Raw genomic sequence first — 19,272 nt, 5'->3', positions numbered from 1 at the left:
AGAAAATAATGTCTAATAAACATGGGTCCTACGAAGCATGCTTTCTGAGATCTGAACACTTGTTCATAGGAAGTGCTCAATGTGACGTCCATTCATGGAAATGCATTTTTCTCCCCTAGAATACAGCAGACTACCAGATAATCATACCGTAGTTGACACCCTTGACATGGAATACTGATACGTCGCAAGGAGTAGTGTGAACAAAAGTCTGGTTGCGGATATGAGCGGGGTTCAGCAGAGATGGTGTTATGAGTTTTGGTAATCAGCATGTGTAGCCTGATGAAAATCCCCATGCGGTTGAAGAAACAAGGCATCAGAACCGATTCTCAATCAACTTATGAGCAGGCGTACTTGGTGATAGATTAATAGGGCCATAAGTGCTACCATAATAAAGTGTTTAGGAAAATATTTGGGGCTAAGAAGGATGAAGTTACAGGAGAATGGAGAAAGTTACAGAACAGAGAACTGCACGCATTTTATTCTTCACCTGATATAATTAGAACATTAAATCCAGACGTTTGAGATGGGCAGGGCATGTAGCACGTATGGGCGAATCTAGAAATGCATATAGAGTGTTAGTTGGGAGGCCAGAGAGAAAAAGACCTTTGGGGAGTCCGAGACGTAGATGGGAAGATAATATTAAAATGGATTTCAGTGAGGTGGGATACGATGATAGAGACTGGATTAATCTTGCTCAGGATAGGGACCAATGGCGGGCTTATGTGAGGGCGGCAATGAACCTCCGGGTTCCTTAAAAGCCAGTAAGTAAGTAAGTATACGTGCTACCATAGAGATCAACTGGGATCGTTATCAGGACTTTCTTATTAACGTGTTAAAACAAATTTCAAAGAGTGCGTGGTTCCTTACGCTGAGGGGCAGAGGAATGCATTGCCATGAATAAACGGCACATTGAGCATCTCCTATGAACAAGTGTTCAGATCTCAGAAAGTATGTGTTGTAGGATCCATGTTTATTAGATATTATTTTCTTGTTTTGATGCATAGTAGCATCTCATAAAATATTGGATATTTTTTAACACCCTGTGTACCTTACGAGGAAGACTCACCAAGTGATAATGAATTTTCACAACGCTTATTCCCACATTTGTTTCATTTGAATTAAGAAATCTCGCTATACATTTCTAAATCCGGAGAAAGCAAAGTTTTTTGGATATGATTTTTTATAATTCTTCAGCCCAGAGTGCTATGTGCTAGATAAATCACGCAATAAATCTCATCTAGATGCATACCGTACTGTCAAAATCTCCTTAAATAATCTAAGTTATGAAAATGACATAAATAGTTCATGAAATTGACTATAGAGTAGTGTATGAAGAAATGGTAAGGAAATGTAAGCATACTTGAAATTATTCACTGTCCTGATCACAGCATTGGAAATCTTTGTAAACATGCTCAAAACACAGTGGAACTTTGCACCACGAACATTTAAGAAAAATAATTTCTAGCAATTAGCTTTAGAGCAGTTCTGTATATCAACGTGAAAACATAATTCTACAGGAGTGACGAATGTATCAGGTTTGTTGTCTAGGTAGGCCTACCTGGCTTTATGCCAGCCATATTTATACATATTTACATATCTAGGAGATGAAAGCTGATTATGTGTTAAGAACTGCAATTTTTCACACTGTCTCTCTGATGCAATATAGGCTAATATTCGTGCCAAGTAACAAAACACTATCAGAGAACTTCCGAATGAAATTTTCCAAGGCCTAAAACTATGAACGTCAAGAGGCTGAACAATCGGAGTTCTCCCTTCCTCACCTTCATCATAATCCTCACCCATTCCCTACACCACACGTACACGAACACTTAACATACACTCACTCTAGTACACGACATAACTCTTCACAGATACACACCAAGCATAACGGTGCCCGCCGAAGTGGTGTGCAATTTGAAATTGAGTCACAGTCTTGCCATCTATCCGCAGTATGCGGAACCCGAATTATGTAAAGTGAAGTGGGTAGGCATTAGACACACAAACACAGACACCTTCTGGAGTTATTCTTTCTATACCCTATCTCGATAACTGGTCCACGAGTCTACCAAAAGGATATGATCATTGACAGATGGAAAATGGTCCTATACTTCTTGAAACCGCTTGAAGAAGTGAGTTTCCATAAGCTTCCCTTATTTTGAGGACAAGGCATAAATGTTTGGGACCTTTCAAACAGTTCTTCTTTACGGTGTCAATGGAGATATGAGACATATGAGGGTCAAGCGATTATTTTGAAAACTCATACCTCGAAGACTAGGTCTTCTCTGGATGACGGATGTAGAAATTTACAGGGCCATTTTTTATTTAAAATGGAACGTATTGCGGGAAAAATCGTTCTGAAAATCCGTTATCGGTGAGCTTTATTTGTTAGTATAGTTTGCTTTAGTGTATTGAATAAAATACACAATACATATAGTATATTATCTGTGTATGAGAACCAAGTTCATTGCGATAAGCTTATAACTTTTTTTTCTATTGTTGAGTCATATTGTGTTACATATTATCTTGTGTAATCATTACTCATGGACGAGTATTGTCATCCCAAGTGTCTTTCCTTGTGGCACACGTAGAAGCATTTCCGCCCGCACATCTACGGACTCGCGTTCGATTCCCAAGAAGAAGGTTTATATTTGTTTCCCTGGACTGGGTTTAGACCTATGCTCTGTCATTTGTGTTTACCCTGTTTTGTTTTCACCGGTAATTTTTTAGTCTGGAGGTCATGCAAATTCTGAATGACACTAGAATTGCACAGTTTTGCTTATAGTTCTTGCCAAGTTTTCACACAAAGGTAATAACATATTTGTTTTCTTTGTTATAGGTGGAGGGTTCCATCAGCCGGTGTCTGCTATGTTGAGCGGCTCGGCTGGGTCCCCCTTCAGGTCTAATTCGGGACACCGTGCCCCATGGCCCCCGCCCGCCCTGCATGCCGCAACTGAAGGTAAGTCTGAAACTTTCGATTATAGAAACCCTAAAACTTACTGTACAGCTTTTTACATGTTCTTAAGTATAATTTTGTCTCTGATACGCTTCAATTGCTTCTTTCGTTATTCTTTTTCTCATTCCATTTAATATGTGGCTTGTCTGACTGTTCTTCCGTCCGTCCGTCCCTATCTATCTATCTATCTATCTATCTATCTATCTATCTATCTATCTATCTATCTATCTATCTATCTATCTATCTATCTATCTATCTATCTATCTATCTGTCTGTCTGTCTGTCTGTCTGTCTGTCCCACCACATATACGTTCATCTATCCATATACTGACTCACCAACCCATTCATGCCCTTTGTGTCTGTACTAGAGATGAACAACGAGCGAGAATGTAACACTAACAGCGCCCGCAAAGTCGAAAACCCGCATGACAGTATTGCCTGTCGTTGACTGTTTGCATGCAAACGTTCCAAGACATCGGAACTTCGGGAGTGATCAACTCTCGAACGTCAAGCAGTCTTGAATCGTCACAGTTGTATATACCAGACTGAACTTTTATCTGTTTTGGTAACTGTTATATATGTGTGAACAATCAAGTAGCCTATTTGTAATATCATCTCTACCTTTCAATGTAGTGATCCGTTCCCCAATCTTTATTTAATTACTAGGGACGTATTAAAAGGCTAGGAAATTGTTTTTCGTTTGAGTTCAAGTATACAATCTCAAGTAAAAGATATTAATTGACTTACTAAAATTCTATTTAACTAACGTTATCTTCACCAAAATGTTTGAACGGAGTCGCCATTTTCAGTCGACTATCTATACGGGAAACAAATTATCGCAAAGCATGTATTATAGTACCGTAAAGAATTTACAGTTTGAAATGTTGGCAAACAAAGAAACAAATGCTAGAGTAGTGATAAAAACAAACAAATGCTAGGAAAGGGATAAAATTAAACAAATTCTAGGGAAGCGATAAAATTGTGCGATAAACGGCTATGATTGGTTGAAAGACGTGCTTTCGTACCGTTTTATTGGTCAAAAGTAGTATGACGTAGTGGAAGTGTAATAGTTTAATTGTAATGCTTAACTACAATATGCGTATCACAAATTGTAGTTTTTGGTTCAACATATGCATATGAATCTAATGGTTGAACATTAAACTGAAAAACATTGACAACACATTCCCTCTACTATCCGATCTGTCTACAACGGTCTTTTTTTATCCAAACGTAACAGGATTGCCAACTGAAGAAACTAAACAAATGTGACTAATATGGCTGCTTTGTCTCCGACTGAAATTGTTAATCGTCTATACTAAAAGATGATTTTATAGTTCAGTTATATTATTACAGTCTTACTAATAAACCGTGTATAGCTTTTATACTAGACTTATGCAGAGTTGAGACAGAAAACTTTACTAATAAACCATGCAGAAGCGATTGACGTATAAACAGCCTGTAACTATACAATGGGAATTGCTTTGCAGTAGTTATATACACGAAACCCCTGGTTTAAGCGTTGTATATAGAGAAAAAATGGCCGTCCCTCTAACAGCTGTTCGTGTCGACTGTCATTTTATGATGATGGTTGCCTAGTAACCAAAGAAGAACAAACCAAAGAGCACAGAATAATATTACTGTAGCTTGTACTCTTTGACCAAAATATAGTATGGTAATCGATTAGAGCCAGTTGTACTATCGATACTTAACACGCCACACTAGAGCGCTCTACCGGATGCAATAGAGAACCTCAGATATCTATTATCTTTCGTAACGAAGTAATGACGAAACTATGACGTAGCTTTGTAACAGTTGTACTGTTATACGCGACGTATGTAGTGATTATTAGTAAGGAATTTACACACGACGTATAAATAAGCTACTCATTGCATAAGTATAAGATAGTTAAAGGTCTGTATATAGAGTTTTTATTAGTAAGACCGTTAGTGTTATAAAACTGACAAATCCTGTGAATGGGTATTCATAATATCTGTTTAAAATTGTGAGATTGGCAACAACCAGGTTCTTCCCATTATTTACCATAGGAAGATAGCTAGCACTCTCCGTCCTCAAATGAAGTTTTATGAGGATACACCTTGGATGATAGAGTTAAACCCCCCCTGCTATCAGCAGAATGGAAATTCATGTCATTATCACCAGACTTTTTCTCTCTCACAAAATTCATGCCGGTTTTATTCCTTATTGGTTTTTTCTGTATGCAATTATAAATAAATAATTAATTACTTAAATGCCATGATTGTTATTATTATTATTATTATTATTATTATTATTATTATTATTATTATTATTATTTGTAGTGTTCTATAAACGTGCGTTTCTGGTGTATCGCCTTGGCTTTTAGTGCGGTAAGAGGTAGGAAGGGAATAAAAAGACTGCACATGGTTGTACCACAGTCTAGTATATACAGTCACGAAGCTCAATATGTAGGAAATATGCATCCATAGATAGTTGCTAACCACTAGGATCGCTACTATTGCCTCATCACAGACAATGCGAAATAGTACTGGCACAGTCTATTGTTCCTAGTACCCTCACAACTCAAGCTTCGTGGCTGTATATACTAGACTGTGGTTGTGTTTTCTATGTTTAAGACGCGTCTTAATTTTAAGACTTCCTGACTGCGAAAAGATGCATTTCATACGCCCACAAATACGGTACCGTATTTTGAAGTTTCTGTAGTTCATATTTGACGATGAAGACCGGTTTTGATTACAATATAAGTTTTTGTTTACTTTTTGGAGATTTGTTTGAAACGTATAATACGTAACGTTGATTAGTAAACTTAATAGATACAATTTATTGAAGATCTGTAACTTCTAGAGACCAGAATTGAGTTGTTTCACTCTTCTTGTTTTCCTGTTGACTTTCATCTAAGCGCACCGGGATAGTAACTGTTAAAATATTGACAAAAATATTTACCTTCTTCGTAGTGATGTGTCAGAGGGTGTTTTCTTCGGTTTAGGAGCTTCAAGTGCGTCACTCATCGAAATATTATATGTGATCTGCACCATCTCGTGAGCAATTAGTGAACCATGAGGACAGAAGTGACTGACGGCGTGTGTACACAAACAGTTCACAAGTGGCTCCTGATTTGTGATCTGTTTGCACACATGTATTTCTGTGCCATCCCTGACTGAATGATTTGTGCATTGTCCACAAGTTCCAGACGTAGCCTATAAACAAATATGTAACAACATTTTACTGGAGGAATGCAATGCCTATCTATTAAGTAAGACGTGACAAAAGATACTTCCTTAAACTCGTAAGTATATATAATAAACTGAATTTTGTTTGTTTTGTCTTATATCTCGAAGAAGAGATTTGTTTAGGGTGCTTGGGCATAAGCTGTAATCCATTGCTGTAGTATACATTGGTAGCAAATACTGTTGTCTAGAATCTGAAGCACAGTCGGGTTTTTGATGGCTATGAAGTCTCTTTTCATGCTTCACTGCCACATTTCTTATTTCTTCACTGACTGTATCCATTTTCAAGTCTCTATGGATGTTGTCATTCCTAATGTACCATGGCGCATTAACAATTCCTCGTAGCCCTTTATTTTGAAAGTTCTGTATAATTTTAATATTAGATTTATTGGTGCAATCCCAAATTTGCAACCCGTACATCCAAATTGGTTTTAATAACTGGTTATATAATAACAGTTTATTATGTATATTCAGTTGGAAACATCTTCCCAGCAACCAATACATTTCTCTGTACTTTTCTTTTTAACATGTGCCTTCCACTTTAACTTGGCTTCAAGTGTCATGCCCAAATACTTGGCCTCATTTGCGTATGAAATTATTTGTTTATTAATAAATATAGGTAGCTTTTTCACTTTTCTATTCGTAAAATTTACATGGGTTGATTTTGTCTCATTAAGTTTAATACGCCACTTTTTGGGAGTTCATACTAGCTCTGTCCCATCAGATACACGCCTGAAATATGCAGTACTAATTCGGTCAGGAATGGTATAGTAGTAATTCGGTCCGAACTATGTAGGTATAGATAAGTTATATATTAAAAAGACTACTTATGTATATTATATCTCAAAGAGACTGAAGTCTTGATGGGCATTCAACCTCAAAACCAAAAAGTGCAGCAATTTACCGATTATGTGCTATAGGAATACATCCGATATATAACTACAATGTCAAGCCTGATGCTACTTTCCCGCCAGAATTATGGGCCGAATTCGTAGCTACGACAGAAAGAATGACGAGCAGTTGTGAATCTTTCCATGCAAAGTTAAATGGCTAATTCTACACCGCTCACCCTAACATCTTTCAATTAATAGATGATCTGAAACGAATTCAAATTGACACTTACATAGAAATTAGGAGTCCAACAACAAAAAGAAGACCAGACCAATTAAAGAAAGAAGAATATATTGGAGACAAAATGGCAGAATTTGTATCTAAATCAATAAACAGACTCCAATATATAAAGCACTGTCATACAAATTTCTCCCAAAAACGTAGCTCCTAGTATCACTGAGTACTCTGAAATCTAAGAAATTTTGACTAAGGTTTATACTATAGTACAATGAACATGATAATCAACATTTTTAACCATGCCTTAAGGAAGTGGCAGACAATTTTGTAGTTTGCTGTCTCGAGTCACGAATTTGCCCATCCTGTCTTATGACTAGGGAAGGAAGTTCATGCATTTGCATATTTGTTCTCTATCGTTGTGTGAATATGCTGAAAGATTATCTACATGAATCACTTATTTCTGAACACAATGATATTACTTTTATTGTGCATAAAATTGCATATTTGGCTTTATTTATGAAAGCATCATATTTTAACATTTATGCAGGGAAACTGCATAGTATGTTTATTTATCTTTCCCTCATTTTTAAAAGTGTGTAACCTCGTAAACACGACTAATTTATGTTTATGAATTTTGAACGTAACGATGACGCCCTCATAGGGAGCCTCTCAAGTTAGCGATTGGTATTCCTTTACTGCAGTCTTTAGCAGATTTCGATAGAACAATAGCCAGTTTAACATCAGTTCCAGGAAATGTAGGAGATAAAGTGAACGAGAAAACAGCAAATATTATTTCCAAATACTCTGGCTATTATCAGCATAAAGAAATTCAAGATATTCTCGAAGGAAAAACACTCCAAAAACCAACGAAATTTCTATAGAACAGCTCACAGATTTTGTGCAAGCCTCTCTTGCTTCTTGTGACGTAGAACGAAGTTTTTCGCGCTACAAAGCTATGCTGAGAGACAACAGGCGAAGAATGACAATAGAAAACATGCGTCACTGCTTAGTTGTGAACTGTAACAGCATAAATGGAGCATTCAGCAATGAGTCAAGCACTTCAAAATCCGTAGACTAAATGTAAGTTACCTATACTTTATTATGTTAAAATAATCTCAGACTGATAATGCATATTTTGTAGCATATTTATCTATTTTTACGGCATAAATGCATTCATATTCTTCACGTTTTTAGGACATGAACTTTCTTTCCCTGCTTATGACAGTCCTAAGCCTGCTTAGAATGGGAAGGAAAATGTTGATTTCCAACCAGTACTGCTCTATTTTCGATCCGGGACCGAATTATTACTGTTAACTTAATGACCCGGGACCGAACTAGTATTGTTTACTTCTTGGCTTCGGACGGAACTAGTATATATTTTAGACCATGGGATCGAACTAGTAAACTCCGCTTTTTGGTCCAGACACTAACTTGATTAACTGCTTTTTGAAGCTTATCGATTGTTTCCAAAAGCCTAGAGTATAACCGGGATTTTATCACTCCTCACGTACGCAACTTCGTCAATATTTTTGTGACGTGCTACTCACGTGACACTGTGTTAATAAGTTGTGTAATCGGCTAACTGCTACGAATGTGAACACTTACGAGCTTATTGCGTGCTTGTTAGCTCGTTAGGAAGTGAACGTCTGCTTACAGGAACGTAGTTGAAGGTCAGCAGTCATCACTGTCGTCATAATTGACATCCAGGCCATACAGCACATTCTTCAGCTTTCTAGTCTAGTTATGTTGTAATACATCGATACTCAGTTTTTTCTGCCATTGATAGTTTTTTCTACCATTGATCCTACGTTCGGCCTTTTTTTTCTACCATTGATCCTACGTTCGCCGTTTTTTCTGCCATTGATCCTACGTTCGCCGTTTTTTTCTGCCATTGACCCTACGTTCGCGGCTTTTTTCTGCCATTGATCCTACGTTCGCCGTTTTTTTCTGCCATTGATCCTACGTTTGTCGGTCGTCATTAAGCCATCTCACAAGCGAGGAATATGGTTTTTTTTCCTTCTTATAATGAAATCTATGACGTTCATTTGTGAGCTCTTGTCTTACGTGAAACGTTTTAGCACATACAGTGGGACCTCCTATGAAAATGCAGGATATCGTATTGACAACGGACATCGTTGCCTACACCATAGTAGAGGTTAAACAACGTTTTCAATGTTAAATATAATAATAATAATAATAATAATAATAATAATAATAATAATAATAGGAGATTCCGAGATATCCTTATCTTCCCTTTGTTAGCTTTGCTTTCCCCTTTTCTCCTTTTTTCCTTTTGCCTCATTGACTTTCCCTAGTTCTTGTGCTCCCCTTGTCCTGTCGAGAGATGATCACATCCACATGTAGTTCTACATCCTATATACAGCATAATAAACTTATGTATCTCGATTTTTTAATCACAACCACATTTCCTTCGTTGTCGGCGTAATCATCTAATTCTTCGTTTCTTTTTCTTACCACCTCAGACTCTACCACCGTAGAGCACTATGAATGAATGAATGAATGAATTAATTAATAATTAAAATCTTATCATCGTCATGTAGAATTTAATCTTTAGACCTGTTCCATCCCCAGGATGTTCTACAGCTTTTACTGGAGAAAATGCCCTAAATACTGCAATTATATACAAAAATGGCGGATCCATTTCAAATGTAGCAAAGCAGAAAACGTTAGTCCATCGTATATAGACCATCAGCAATATCGTCACTAGTACAACTTGAAGAATCATCGGAATCATTGCCACAATTACATTCAGAATTCAACCGCAATTTATTTAGTCAGTGGATTTTATATAAGAGGACTGGAATTAGCTCGTCTGCAAATCTTGTTGTGACTTCAAATGTTTTTAAAGGTTTCTCGTCAGTACTTCTTTCCATGTCATACTCTACTATGTATTTGTCCTTTATGGATATGCCATCATGTTGTAAGAGTCGGAGAAGCCTGTGTAATCTAAGGTCGCCGTTAAATGAAGAAGTATTAACCACCCATTTTGTTTCCTCATCACCACCAACACCATCACTTCCATTTCCTCATTCTTCACGTTAACGTCTTACCAGCACTTAACGTAACATCCACAGAATCCTGTTTGGTTTGTCCGGAGTTGACCTAAGCATGCTTCGCCAAACCAAGAGGTGGAACTTAAACTGAGAGGATTCAATCTGACATCGGGATGGGAATCCGGTGTGGCTTAGTGGATAGAGCGTCAGAACTTAGAACTGAAAACTCGGGTTCAAATCCAGTGCCGGAGAGCATTTTTCTCCGTTCCACTACTCTTTCATCATACGATGACGCAGAATTTCTGCACGGAAATATCATATGTACTTCGGTACATCGTAATGATATATGCTTCGCCATGCTCACTACATGATCAAGAAGTTCCGCTACTTATGAAATCTTCACTATCCTGCTCGGAATCGAACTCAAATCCACTCTGTATTATCATCTATGCTGCCACTTAACCTGCAGAGGTGAATCTTCACTTTCCTGCCGGGATTCAAACACGAGTGCACTTTGTGTATAGTCATCTATGCTGCCACTTAATCTGCAGGAGTAGATCTCCATTTTCCATTTGGAATCAAACCAAAATCCGCTATGTATAACCATCTACGCTGCCACTTCACCTTCGGAGCTAAATCTGTATTTTTCTGCCTAGAATCAAACCAAAATTCACTCTGTGTATAACCATTTATGCTGTCATTTCACCTTCGGAGTTAAATCTTCACTTTTCTGTCTAGAATCAAACAAAAATTCACTCTGTGTATAGCTATTTATGCTGTCACTCCACCGTCAGAGTTAAATCTGCACTTTTCTGCCTACAGTGAAACCAAAGTCCACTATGTATGGCTATTTATGCTGTCACTTCACCTTCGGAGTTAAATCTTCACTTTTCTGTCTGGAATCAAACAAAAATTCACTCTGTGTATAGCTATTTATGCTGTCACTCCACAATCAGAGTTATATCTGCACTTTTCTGCCTACAATGAAACCAAAATCCACACTATGTATAGCTATTTATGCTGTCACTTCACTTTCAGAGTTAAATCTCCACTTTTCTGCCTAGAATCAAACCAAAATCCACTATGTATAGCTATTTATGCTGTCACTTCACTTTCAGAGTTAAATCTCCACTTTTCTGCCTAGAATCAAACCAAAATCCACTCTATGTATAGCTATTTATGCTGTCATTTCACCTTCAGAGTTAAATCTCCAGTTTTTTTTTGCCAAGAATCAAACCGAAATACACTCCGTGTATGGTTATTTATGCTGTCACTTCACCTTCAGAGATAAATCTCCACTTTTCTGCCTAGAATCAAACCAAAATCCACTCCATGTATGGCTATTTATGCTGTCACTTCACCTTCAGAGTTAAATCTCCACTTTTCTGTCTGAAATCCATGTATAGGCTAGCAGTCTCTGCTGCAACTTAACCTGCAGAGGTAAATAGCCTATCCACTCTTCTGCCTGAAATCAAACTTAAGTCACTATATGTCTAGTAATCTTTGCTATCACTTAATCTCCAAAGATAAATCTCCACTTCCCTTCCTGTAATTAAATAAAAATCCACTCTGTGTATAGTCATCTACGCTACCACCTATAACCTCTACAGGTAAATAAGTTTTATGCCTGGAATCAAACCAAAATCCACTGTGTGTATAGACATCGATGCCGTCACTTAACTTGGAGAGGTAAATGTTCACTTCTTTGCCTGGAATAAAACCAGGATGACTGGATATTCGTCAATGCTACCACTTAAATTGTATAAGAGAATCTCGCTTTTCTTCTGGGGAGTAGTCCCCTATTGTGATACTTTACTTGCAGCAGAGGATCCTTAAATACGTAATAAATAAGTAAATAATATAAATATCCTTAAGGTCGACAATCAGTATAGTGCAAAAGATATGGTTTTGTAATTATCCGTAGTAAGGACGCGCACATCCAAACACATCCCTAACGAAATGAAGAGAAATTATTGCCCACTTTCCTCTCTTCGATTGGAATCCGGAACAGCTTGTGAAAGTACGAAAGTGTTGTTCTTGAATCACACTGCTGTTTCACACCGTCGATGAATCACAGGCTTCGTCACCTCCCTCCCAGGGTCATCCCTAAATGCAAATCCACGGCAATTTCTATCACGTTGTTCAGTCTAGTTTGCCCTCAGGTATAGATAGGAACGCCCTCTTGATTAAGTTTCTTTCATTAGAATTTTGTTCGCACCTCCGGCTACAGCTTTACCACACCTCCTGGAATCACAACCAAATGTTTCCCCATGATTGGAATATAGACAGCCAATTCCCTGCTAAGGACTACATCAAGTTGTGATCAGCAGCATAACGTTAACGTTAGCCTACGTGCCCGTCGGCCAAGGCCCTATTATCTTCGAATGTGAGTGGGGATGTATGTGGCCAATATAAATCGGAAATTGCAGTGGAATTGAAGCTTAAAAAAGTATTTCTAGATCACTAACATTTAGCTAGGACTTGTAATGAGTGAGTCACACCTAATGACAATTTTATGAAAGAATTAGATAGCTGATGACATCTCTAACCCACTTAAGGAGCCCTGCTGTGAGTCAGTGTACCAGTTATTCAAATTGTGAACTTTGTGCCTCGTACGAATTGAGAAAAAGAGCCGAAGAGAGCAAGTCTTGTCTGTTGTGTTAGGGTACGTACAGTAGTGGCAAAAAAAAAAAAACCGGACCAAACCTTGTAGCTGATTTCAGAGCCTTGTTCACTCCAGAGCACGATAGACTGGTAACTAAGACTTTCGTGGTTCGAATCCTGTCTGGGAAGGAGACTTTTTTTTTTTTTTGTTCCTTATTCAAATTTATTCCCAATACTTTTCGATTGCAGCGATATTTTACTACTTAATTAACTTATTATTCCCAGAACATGAATTTTACCAGCAATCGAAAAGTATTGGTAATGAATTTGAATAAGGAACTGTACACGTTGGAGCGACGATGAACGATAAAAGAAGCAGCGATGCTATATCAGAGAGAATTGAAGCATGCATTGTCATTGAGGTGTGCATATTGGAGCAACGATAAAATTGAAGATACACGATAAAAGCGACGAAAAAGAAAACTTCAATTTTCTTCGCTCTTGTCGTTCATATGATTTCTGATTAAGATAATATTAATCTGTATAATGACCGGTGGTTATCAATAGATCCGAGTATTAATCGATTTATTATTATTTCTGCATATTAAATTATCATGGATATTGACAAATTGATCACTTGTGTATTTATTCATGATATGTTATGTGATCACAAGAACCAATCACATCACAATGAATTTATACTAGCTTTGGGATGAGAAACGGGTTGAATTTTGTACGTATTTAAGTTATATTAACCTTGAACCTAGCAGCTGATATTTTTCTATATATCTTCTTTCATTAAGTGGATGTATAGAATATCTTCTACTGATAAATCAAAATGTTTGCTTCCCGCGTCCTCGTTGCTCCGATATGAACACTTGATTCTTTGATAATACCCCAGATCATATATGTAACAGATAGCTCATACCTATGTTAAAATCGGCAGCACTTTGAAGAGAACAACCGCCAGGATCGCCACCCGTCCGCCGTAAAAGAACACGAGATGGAGTACAGTCGGTAATGCAATTCAAATGGGAATTATGACGTGACTCCTTATGAAACAACTAGATGGCAGCAGAGTAAACCTGACAAAATTGTTACCGTCAAAGCCTGTAAGGCCGAGCTATCTGGATATATATGTTCTAGGATAATACCAAAGCGTCGCTAGGTGCGTTTATCGTTTATCGGTGCTCCAGTGTGTACATTCCCTTAGAAGTCTACTCATGGTTACAAAATCACGAGAATGAGCACAGAAATAGTAAGCAATAATCATTTGTTCTACATTACGCTAAAACATTGCGAATTTATGTTAAAATGCCACGGAAGTACCATAGTCTATCTGTCTGTTTGTGTCCTCAAGTCCAGAAGACCGAAAATGAGTAGGCGTGAAGTATTACATGGGAATTATCCTCAAATGAATACTTAGCCCTATTTATATAGTATTTTTTTTATCCTCAACACAGATGCGGTCGCTGAGATCGCCCCGACAGTTTTATTGTGGAAATGACCCGGTTACCGCTACTTTACCTATGTGAACGTTTGTGTACTTTCTGGCCTGTAGCACAGTTCACTTAGTGGAAGTTAGTATTGGAGATATTACACGTAGTATACTGCTAGCGGTCTCATAGACCGCACATCTGTGTAACTGGACTGTTTTCCTCCATTCTTGCAATGGACTCTACACAAGGTCTTTAGTAAAAATTTAGTGTTGATGAAAACTTCGACTAGACAATGCTGGACGCTCGATGAACTGCTCTTGATAGTCGTGTTAAATAACCGATTTACAGATATTAATTAGTAGTAGCAGTAGCAGCTTATATAACGACGCTTACATTTGCAGAGGTTTTTCAGAGTAAAATTCGAAGTGGATGAAAATGACCCACAAATTTTGTTTAGAACCCTCTTCCAGGAGCAGGGTTCTTTTTCGTGCCATAAATTTACGATACGGAACTCACAGCTTTACATTCCCTTTTAGGGTGAACCGTGCTTAGGGTTTTATCTTACAACTTACTTACAAATGGCTTTTAAGGACGCCGGAGGTTCGTTGTCGCCCTCACATAATCCCATAATCCCACCATCGGTCCCTATCCTGTGCAAGATTAATCCAGTCTCTACCATCATATTCCACCTCACTCAAATCCATTTTACTATTATTCTCCCATCTACGTCTCTGCCTCCCCAAAGGTCCTTTTCCGTCCGGCTTTCCAACTAACACTCCATATGCATTTCTGGGGTCACCCATACGTGCTACATGCCCTGCCCATCTCAAACGTCTGGATCTAATGTTCCTAATTATGTCAGGTTAAGAATACAATGCATGCAGTTCTGTATTGTGTAACTTTCTTCATTCTCCTGTAACTTCATCTCTCTTAGCCCCAAATATTTTCCTAAGAACTTTATTCTCAGACACACTTAATCTCTGTTCCTCTCTCAAAGTGAGAGTCCAAGTTTCACAACCGTATAGAACAACTGGTAATATAACTGTTTTATAAATTCTAACTTTCTTATTTTTTGACAGCAGACTAGATGACAAAAGCCTCTCAACCGAATAATAACAGGCATTTCCCATATTTATTCTGCGTTTAATTTCCTCCCGAGTTTCATTTATATTTGTTACTGTTGCTCCAAGATATTTGAATTTTTCCACCTCTTGAAGAATAAATCTCCAATTTTTATATTTCCATTTCGTACAATATTCTGATCACGAGACATGATCATATACTTTGTCTTTTCGGGATTTACTTCCAAACCTATCGTTTTACTTGCTTCAAGTAAAATTTCTGTGTTCTTCCTAATCGTTTGTGGATTTTCTCCTAACATATTCACGTCATCCGCATATACAAGCTGCTGATGTAACCGGTTCAGTTCCAAACCCTGTCTGTTATCCTGAACTTTCCTAATGGCATATTCTAGAGCGAAGTTAAAAAGTAAAGGTGATAGTGCATCTCCTTGCTTTAGCCCGCAGTGAATTGGAAAAGCATCAGATAGAAACTGGCCTATACGGATTCTGCTGTAAGTTTCACTGAGACACATTTTAATTAATCGAACTAGTTTCTTGGGAATATTATATTCAGTAAGAATATTATATAAAACTTATGTCTTAACCGAGCCTTTTTTGCGCCAATTCAAAATCTGTGACCTTCGATCGCTTTTAATCTTGTGAACCTCGGATCACTAAGACACGGAGGACGACAAAAATTGTGAGAAAATAGTAGAAATTGTGTTCACCGGGAAACAAAAATATACAAGATAACGGAACAAATTTTTGCAAAGGTTACGTTTCATAAATTCACAAGTGCGTGCCTACAGTAAAGTTTGTTCGAAACACCCCTCCTTCCTGAAGGAGCACATTTTATTTTGTGTTTTGATGTCAAAAAATAACGTTATTTTATTTTACAGATCGTTAAATGTAACCATTACTTTATGAATGACGTATTTTTAACTCGTAAAATATGTTATCAATGTGTGAAACAATGTTTACAGCTTTTTTTAATACCTTTACTTCCGCATTAATGAAAATGGCCGCGCAAGTGTGAATCGCGCGAGCTAAACAGCTGATCGTAGAGCACATCGAAGGTCCAAAGGACAATAGCAAATGCTGCCGCCGCTGGCATATTGACAGTTACTTATGTAATGTCGCAATCTTTGCGTGTATTATGTGTAAGTATGGAGATAACAGAAGTTCGTATTGCTTCCGTCAGCAGTCAAAACAATGTCCACCTACACAAGCCTGGTTCAAAATGATCCACTTCTCAAAATACACAATAACTATTCTTACTGAAAATTACCATTCGGTATTTTGAGACATGTCTCTTATCATTGTGCTACCTCAGATTGTTTGTACGCACATTGTATTTTCTATGTATTATCAGCACTTTTACATGCGTCTCGTATTATTCTGTATTACCCCTAATCACATATAACATTGACCAGCCTAATGCACTTTTGAGACAACTATTTTTATCGATTTCACTATGCTGTTACCTAGCGATTTCAAAATAAAGTCACGTTAAGCAGTACAGACCGATTATTTAGACCTGACAGCTCGGCGACGCGAAAGAGGGGAAGTAATAGGAGTAGTGGGGAGAACTCCGGAGTAGAGATAAGAGCGAGCGGTCGGTATAACACAGGGCGTGACATCCGATCGCTCTGAATGCAAGCGACTGACTAACCCGAACACCTCTTGGCGAAACTTAATGGACTCGCCTGACCCAGGCGCATATTGTCGGCGACTGACAGGACTAAAGCGTACTGTACTTTCATCTAGCGTCGTTACCGAAAAACAAATTTTCTGACAGGGGAGATCCTAGTGGTATATGTTGCCATTTCATAACACGGGAATGACCAATCTGATATTATGTGATCAGAGGTATTACCTAGCATTTTGACACGGGTCTTTGTATCTTTGTGTATTAACTTTTTTACACCATTATCCAATAAGGCATCACTAAGGTAACTAAGGCAGGCGATAATGAGGTAAGGTGACCAGTTCTTTTCTCCCTCCATTATATACATAGCTGACTAATTACATAATACTTATCAGACTTCAGATGTATACAAACAATTGTTCTTTCTCTGACATATATCGTCAAGTGAGATGTAGGCCTACTGCTTGATAATAGATGTACAGTCTTAGAAAAACGTTTTGTCGCACAGGCACTTTGTAAATCCCAGAAAGGAGGCAGTGCGCATGATCAGAGTAACTTACATGCGACCTGGATCACAAGAGAAGTACTACTGGGTGAACAGTATAGAGAAGAACAGGTTTCGCGGCCTTGAGTCCCCCACCTCCGCGCGCATAGTCAACCGGCCGTGAAACCTGTTCTGCTCTATACTGTTCACTCAGTAATTAAGGTAATAAAATTAGTTTTGTTTCGTTCTATGTATGATCATGCGCACTGCCTCCTTTCTGAGACTTATAAAATATCTGTGCGACAAAACGTTTTTCATATCAGCAAGAACCTCAATCAGAGGTAAATTTTTTTACATCATTATATTATGTACAGGGACATCATTTTATTTTTACTTCAATTTTTATTGTACCTGAGTTTTTGAATGTACTTCACTCCCACCGCTTCTACTAAGGAAGTTCCAACTCCACACAGAACCAAGACCGCAGATAGTAAGCAGTACTGAGTTACTGGGTATAGTACGTTCCAGAAATATGTTCGCGTTTTCCAGTGACGAAAGAGCTTTCAATATTGAATCATATTTTCGCACAGATACTGTCCGTTTGTCTACGTCGCATCCCGATTTCCCCCACCTGCTTCTGCTCGCCCCTCTGTAATAGCTGGGCTGTCTTAGCTCTTTTCTGAAAACATTAATTTCTCTTAGGAATTGGAAGTTTACGTAATATTATACAGCTGTTTAATTTAACTTAAATAAAAGGGCCTCGTTAAGTAATTAACTGTCACGTGATTTCCTCCCTTTCTACAATCCTGCGGCATAATCACTTGGACGGACAGTAGATAGCATGTCTGAGTAATTTTATATTTTCGGGTCGGGCAGAAGTGAAGATTGAATTTACAGTACGTAGAGTAGGTACAGAATTATTTCAACATGAGTTACTAGTACGAAGGACGAAACTGGCGATTGGAATTAGATGCAATAGTCTACAGTGCGATAATATGCACAAAAGAACTGAAGCCTGTATCGAAATGAACGGCCACCATTTTCAAAATTGTGTTTAAATATTCATATTATGATTATTTTTCAATTTAACTTCTTTCTCTATATTGTACGCTAATGTGCTGTAGACAGTATAATATACACTGCATAATGAATACGTTCGCATGGATAACTCACTTCGTGAGTAAAAACACTTATTCTTAATACAGTACTGTACTTTGATTAAAGAAAAACCTAATGAAAATTATCAAACTCAAAATCGCGATATTTCCTAGTTTACGTAAATGGATGAACTACTTTTCTTCCTTCCTATACCTAGTAGAGTGATTTGTGTTTTACGCCAGTATCATCGAACTCCAGTCTTGGAGGGGGGAGCAAGCGGTGTTTCCGGTTCTCTAAAGGTATAGACAGGTTAATATTAAAAATGTTAGTAAAAATAAAATGATGTCCCTGTATTATCTCAGCATTTATACTCTCATATTGTAGCACTTTACGCGCGTCTGTATTATTATGTAGGGCTATCATGTCAGCATTTTACACGGGTCTCGTATTAATATGATTTATCTTAGCAATTTTACTTGCGTCTTCTATCTGAGTATTTTACACGCGTCTTGTATTTTGACGTATTATCTGAATATTTCACACGCGTATTATACTCGTATTTTACGTACTATCGCAGTATTTTACATGCATATTTTTTTGTTAATGTTAATCTCTGCATTTTACATTATCTTGCATTGTTGTGTCTTATCTGTACATGTTTACACGCTTGTACTGGGTG

The 19,272-nt window shown here is 37.7% G+C and overlaps 1 protein-coding gene across 1 annotated transcript in view; it reads left to right on the top strand.

Moving 5' to 3' along the window:
* wge (winged eye) overlaps nt 1-19,272 on the top strand; it is a 705,384-nt gene that overhangs the window by 470,719 nt on the left and 215,393 nt on the right. The window contains exon 3 of the mRNA XM_069828951.1: nt 2,837-2,956. Within this exon, the coding sequence (XP_069685052.1) occupies nt 2,866-2,956 (91 nt within the window). The 5' untranslated portion in view covers nt 2,837-2,865. The remainder of the gene's footprint in view (nt 1-2,836; nt 2,957-19,272) is intronic.

This window comes from Periplaneta americana, chromosome 6 (assembly GCF_040183065.1).
Source record: "Periplaneta americana isolate PAMFEO1 chromosome 6, P.americana_PAMFEO1_priV1, whole genome shotgun sequence".
Classification (NCBI taxonomy): Eukaryota; Metazoa; Arthropoda; class Insecta; order Blattodea; family Blattidae; genus Periplaneta; species Periplaneta americana.
This window is presented reverse-complemented; position numbering and strand designations above follow the sequence as displayed.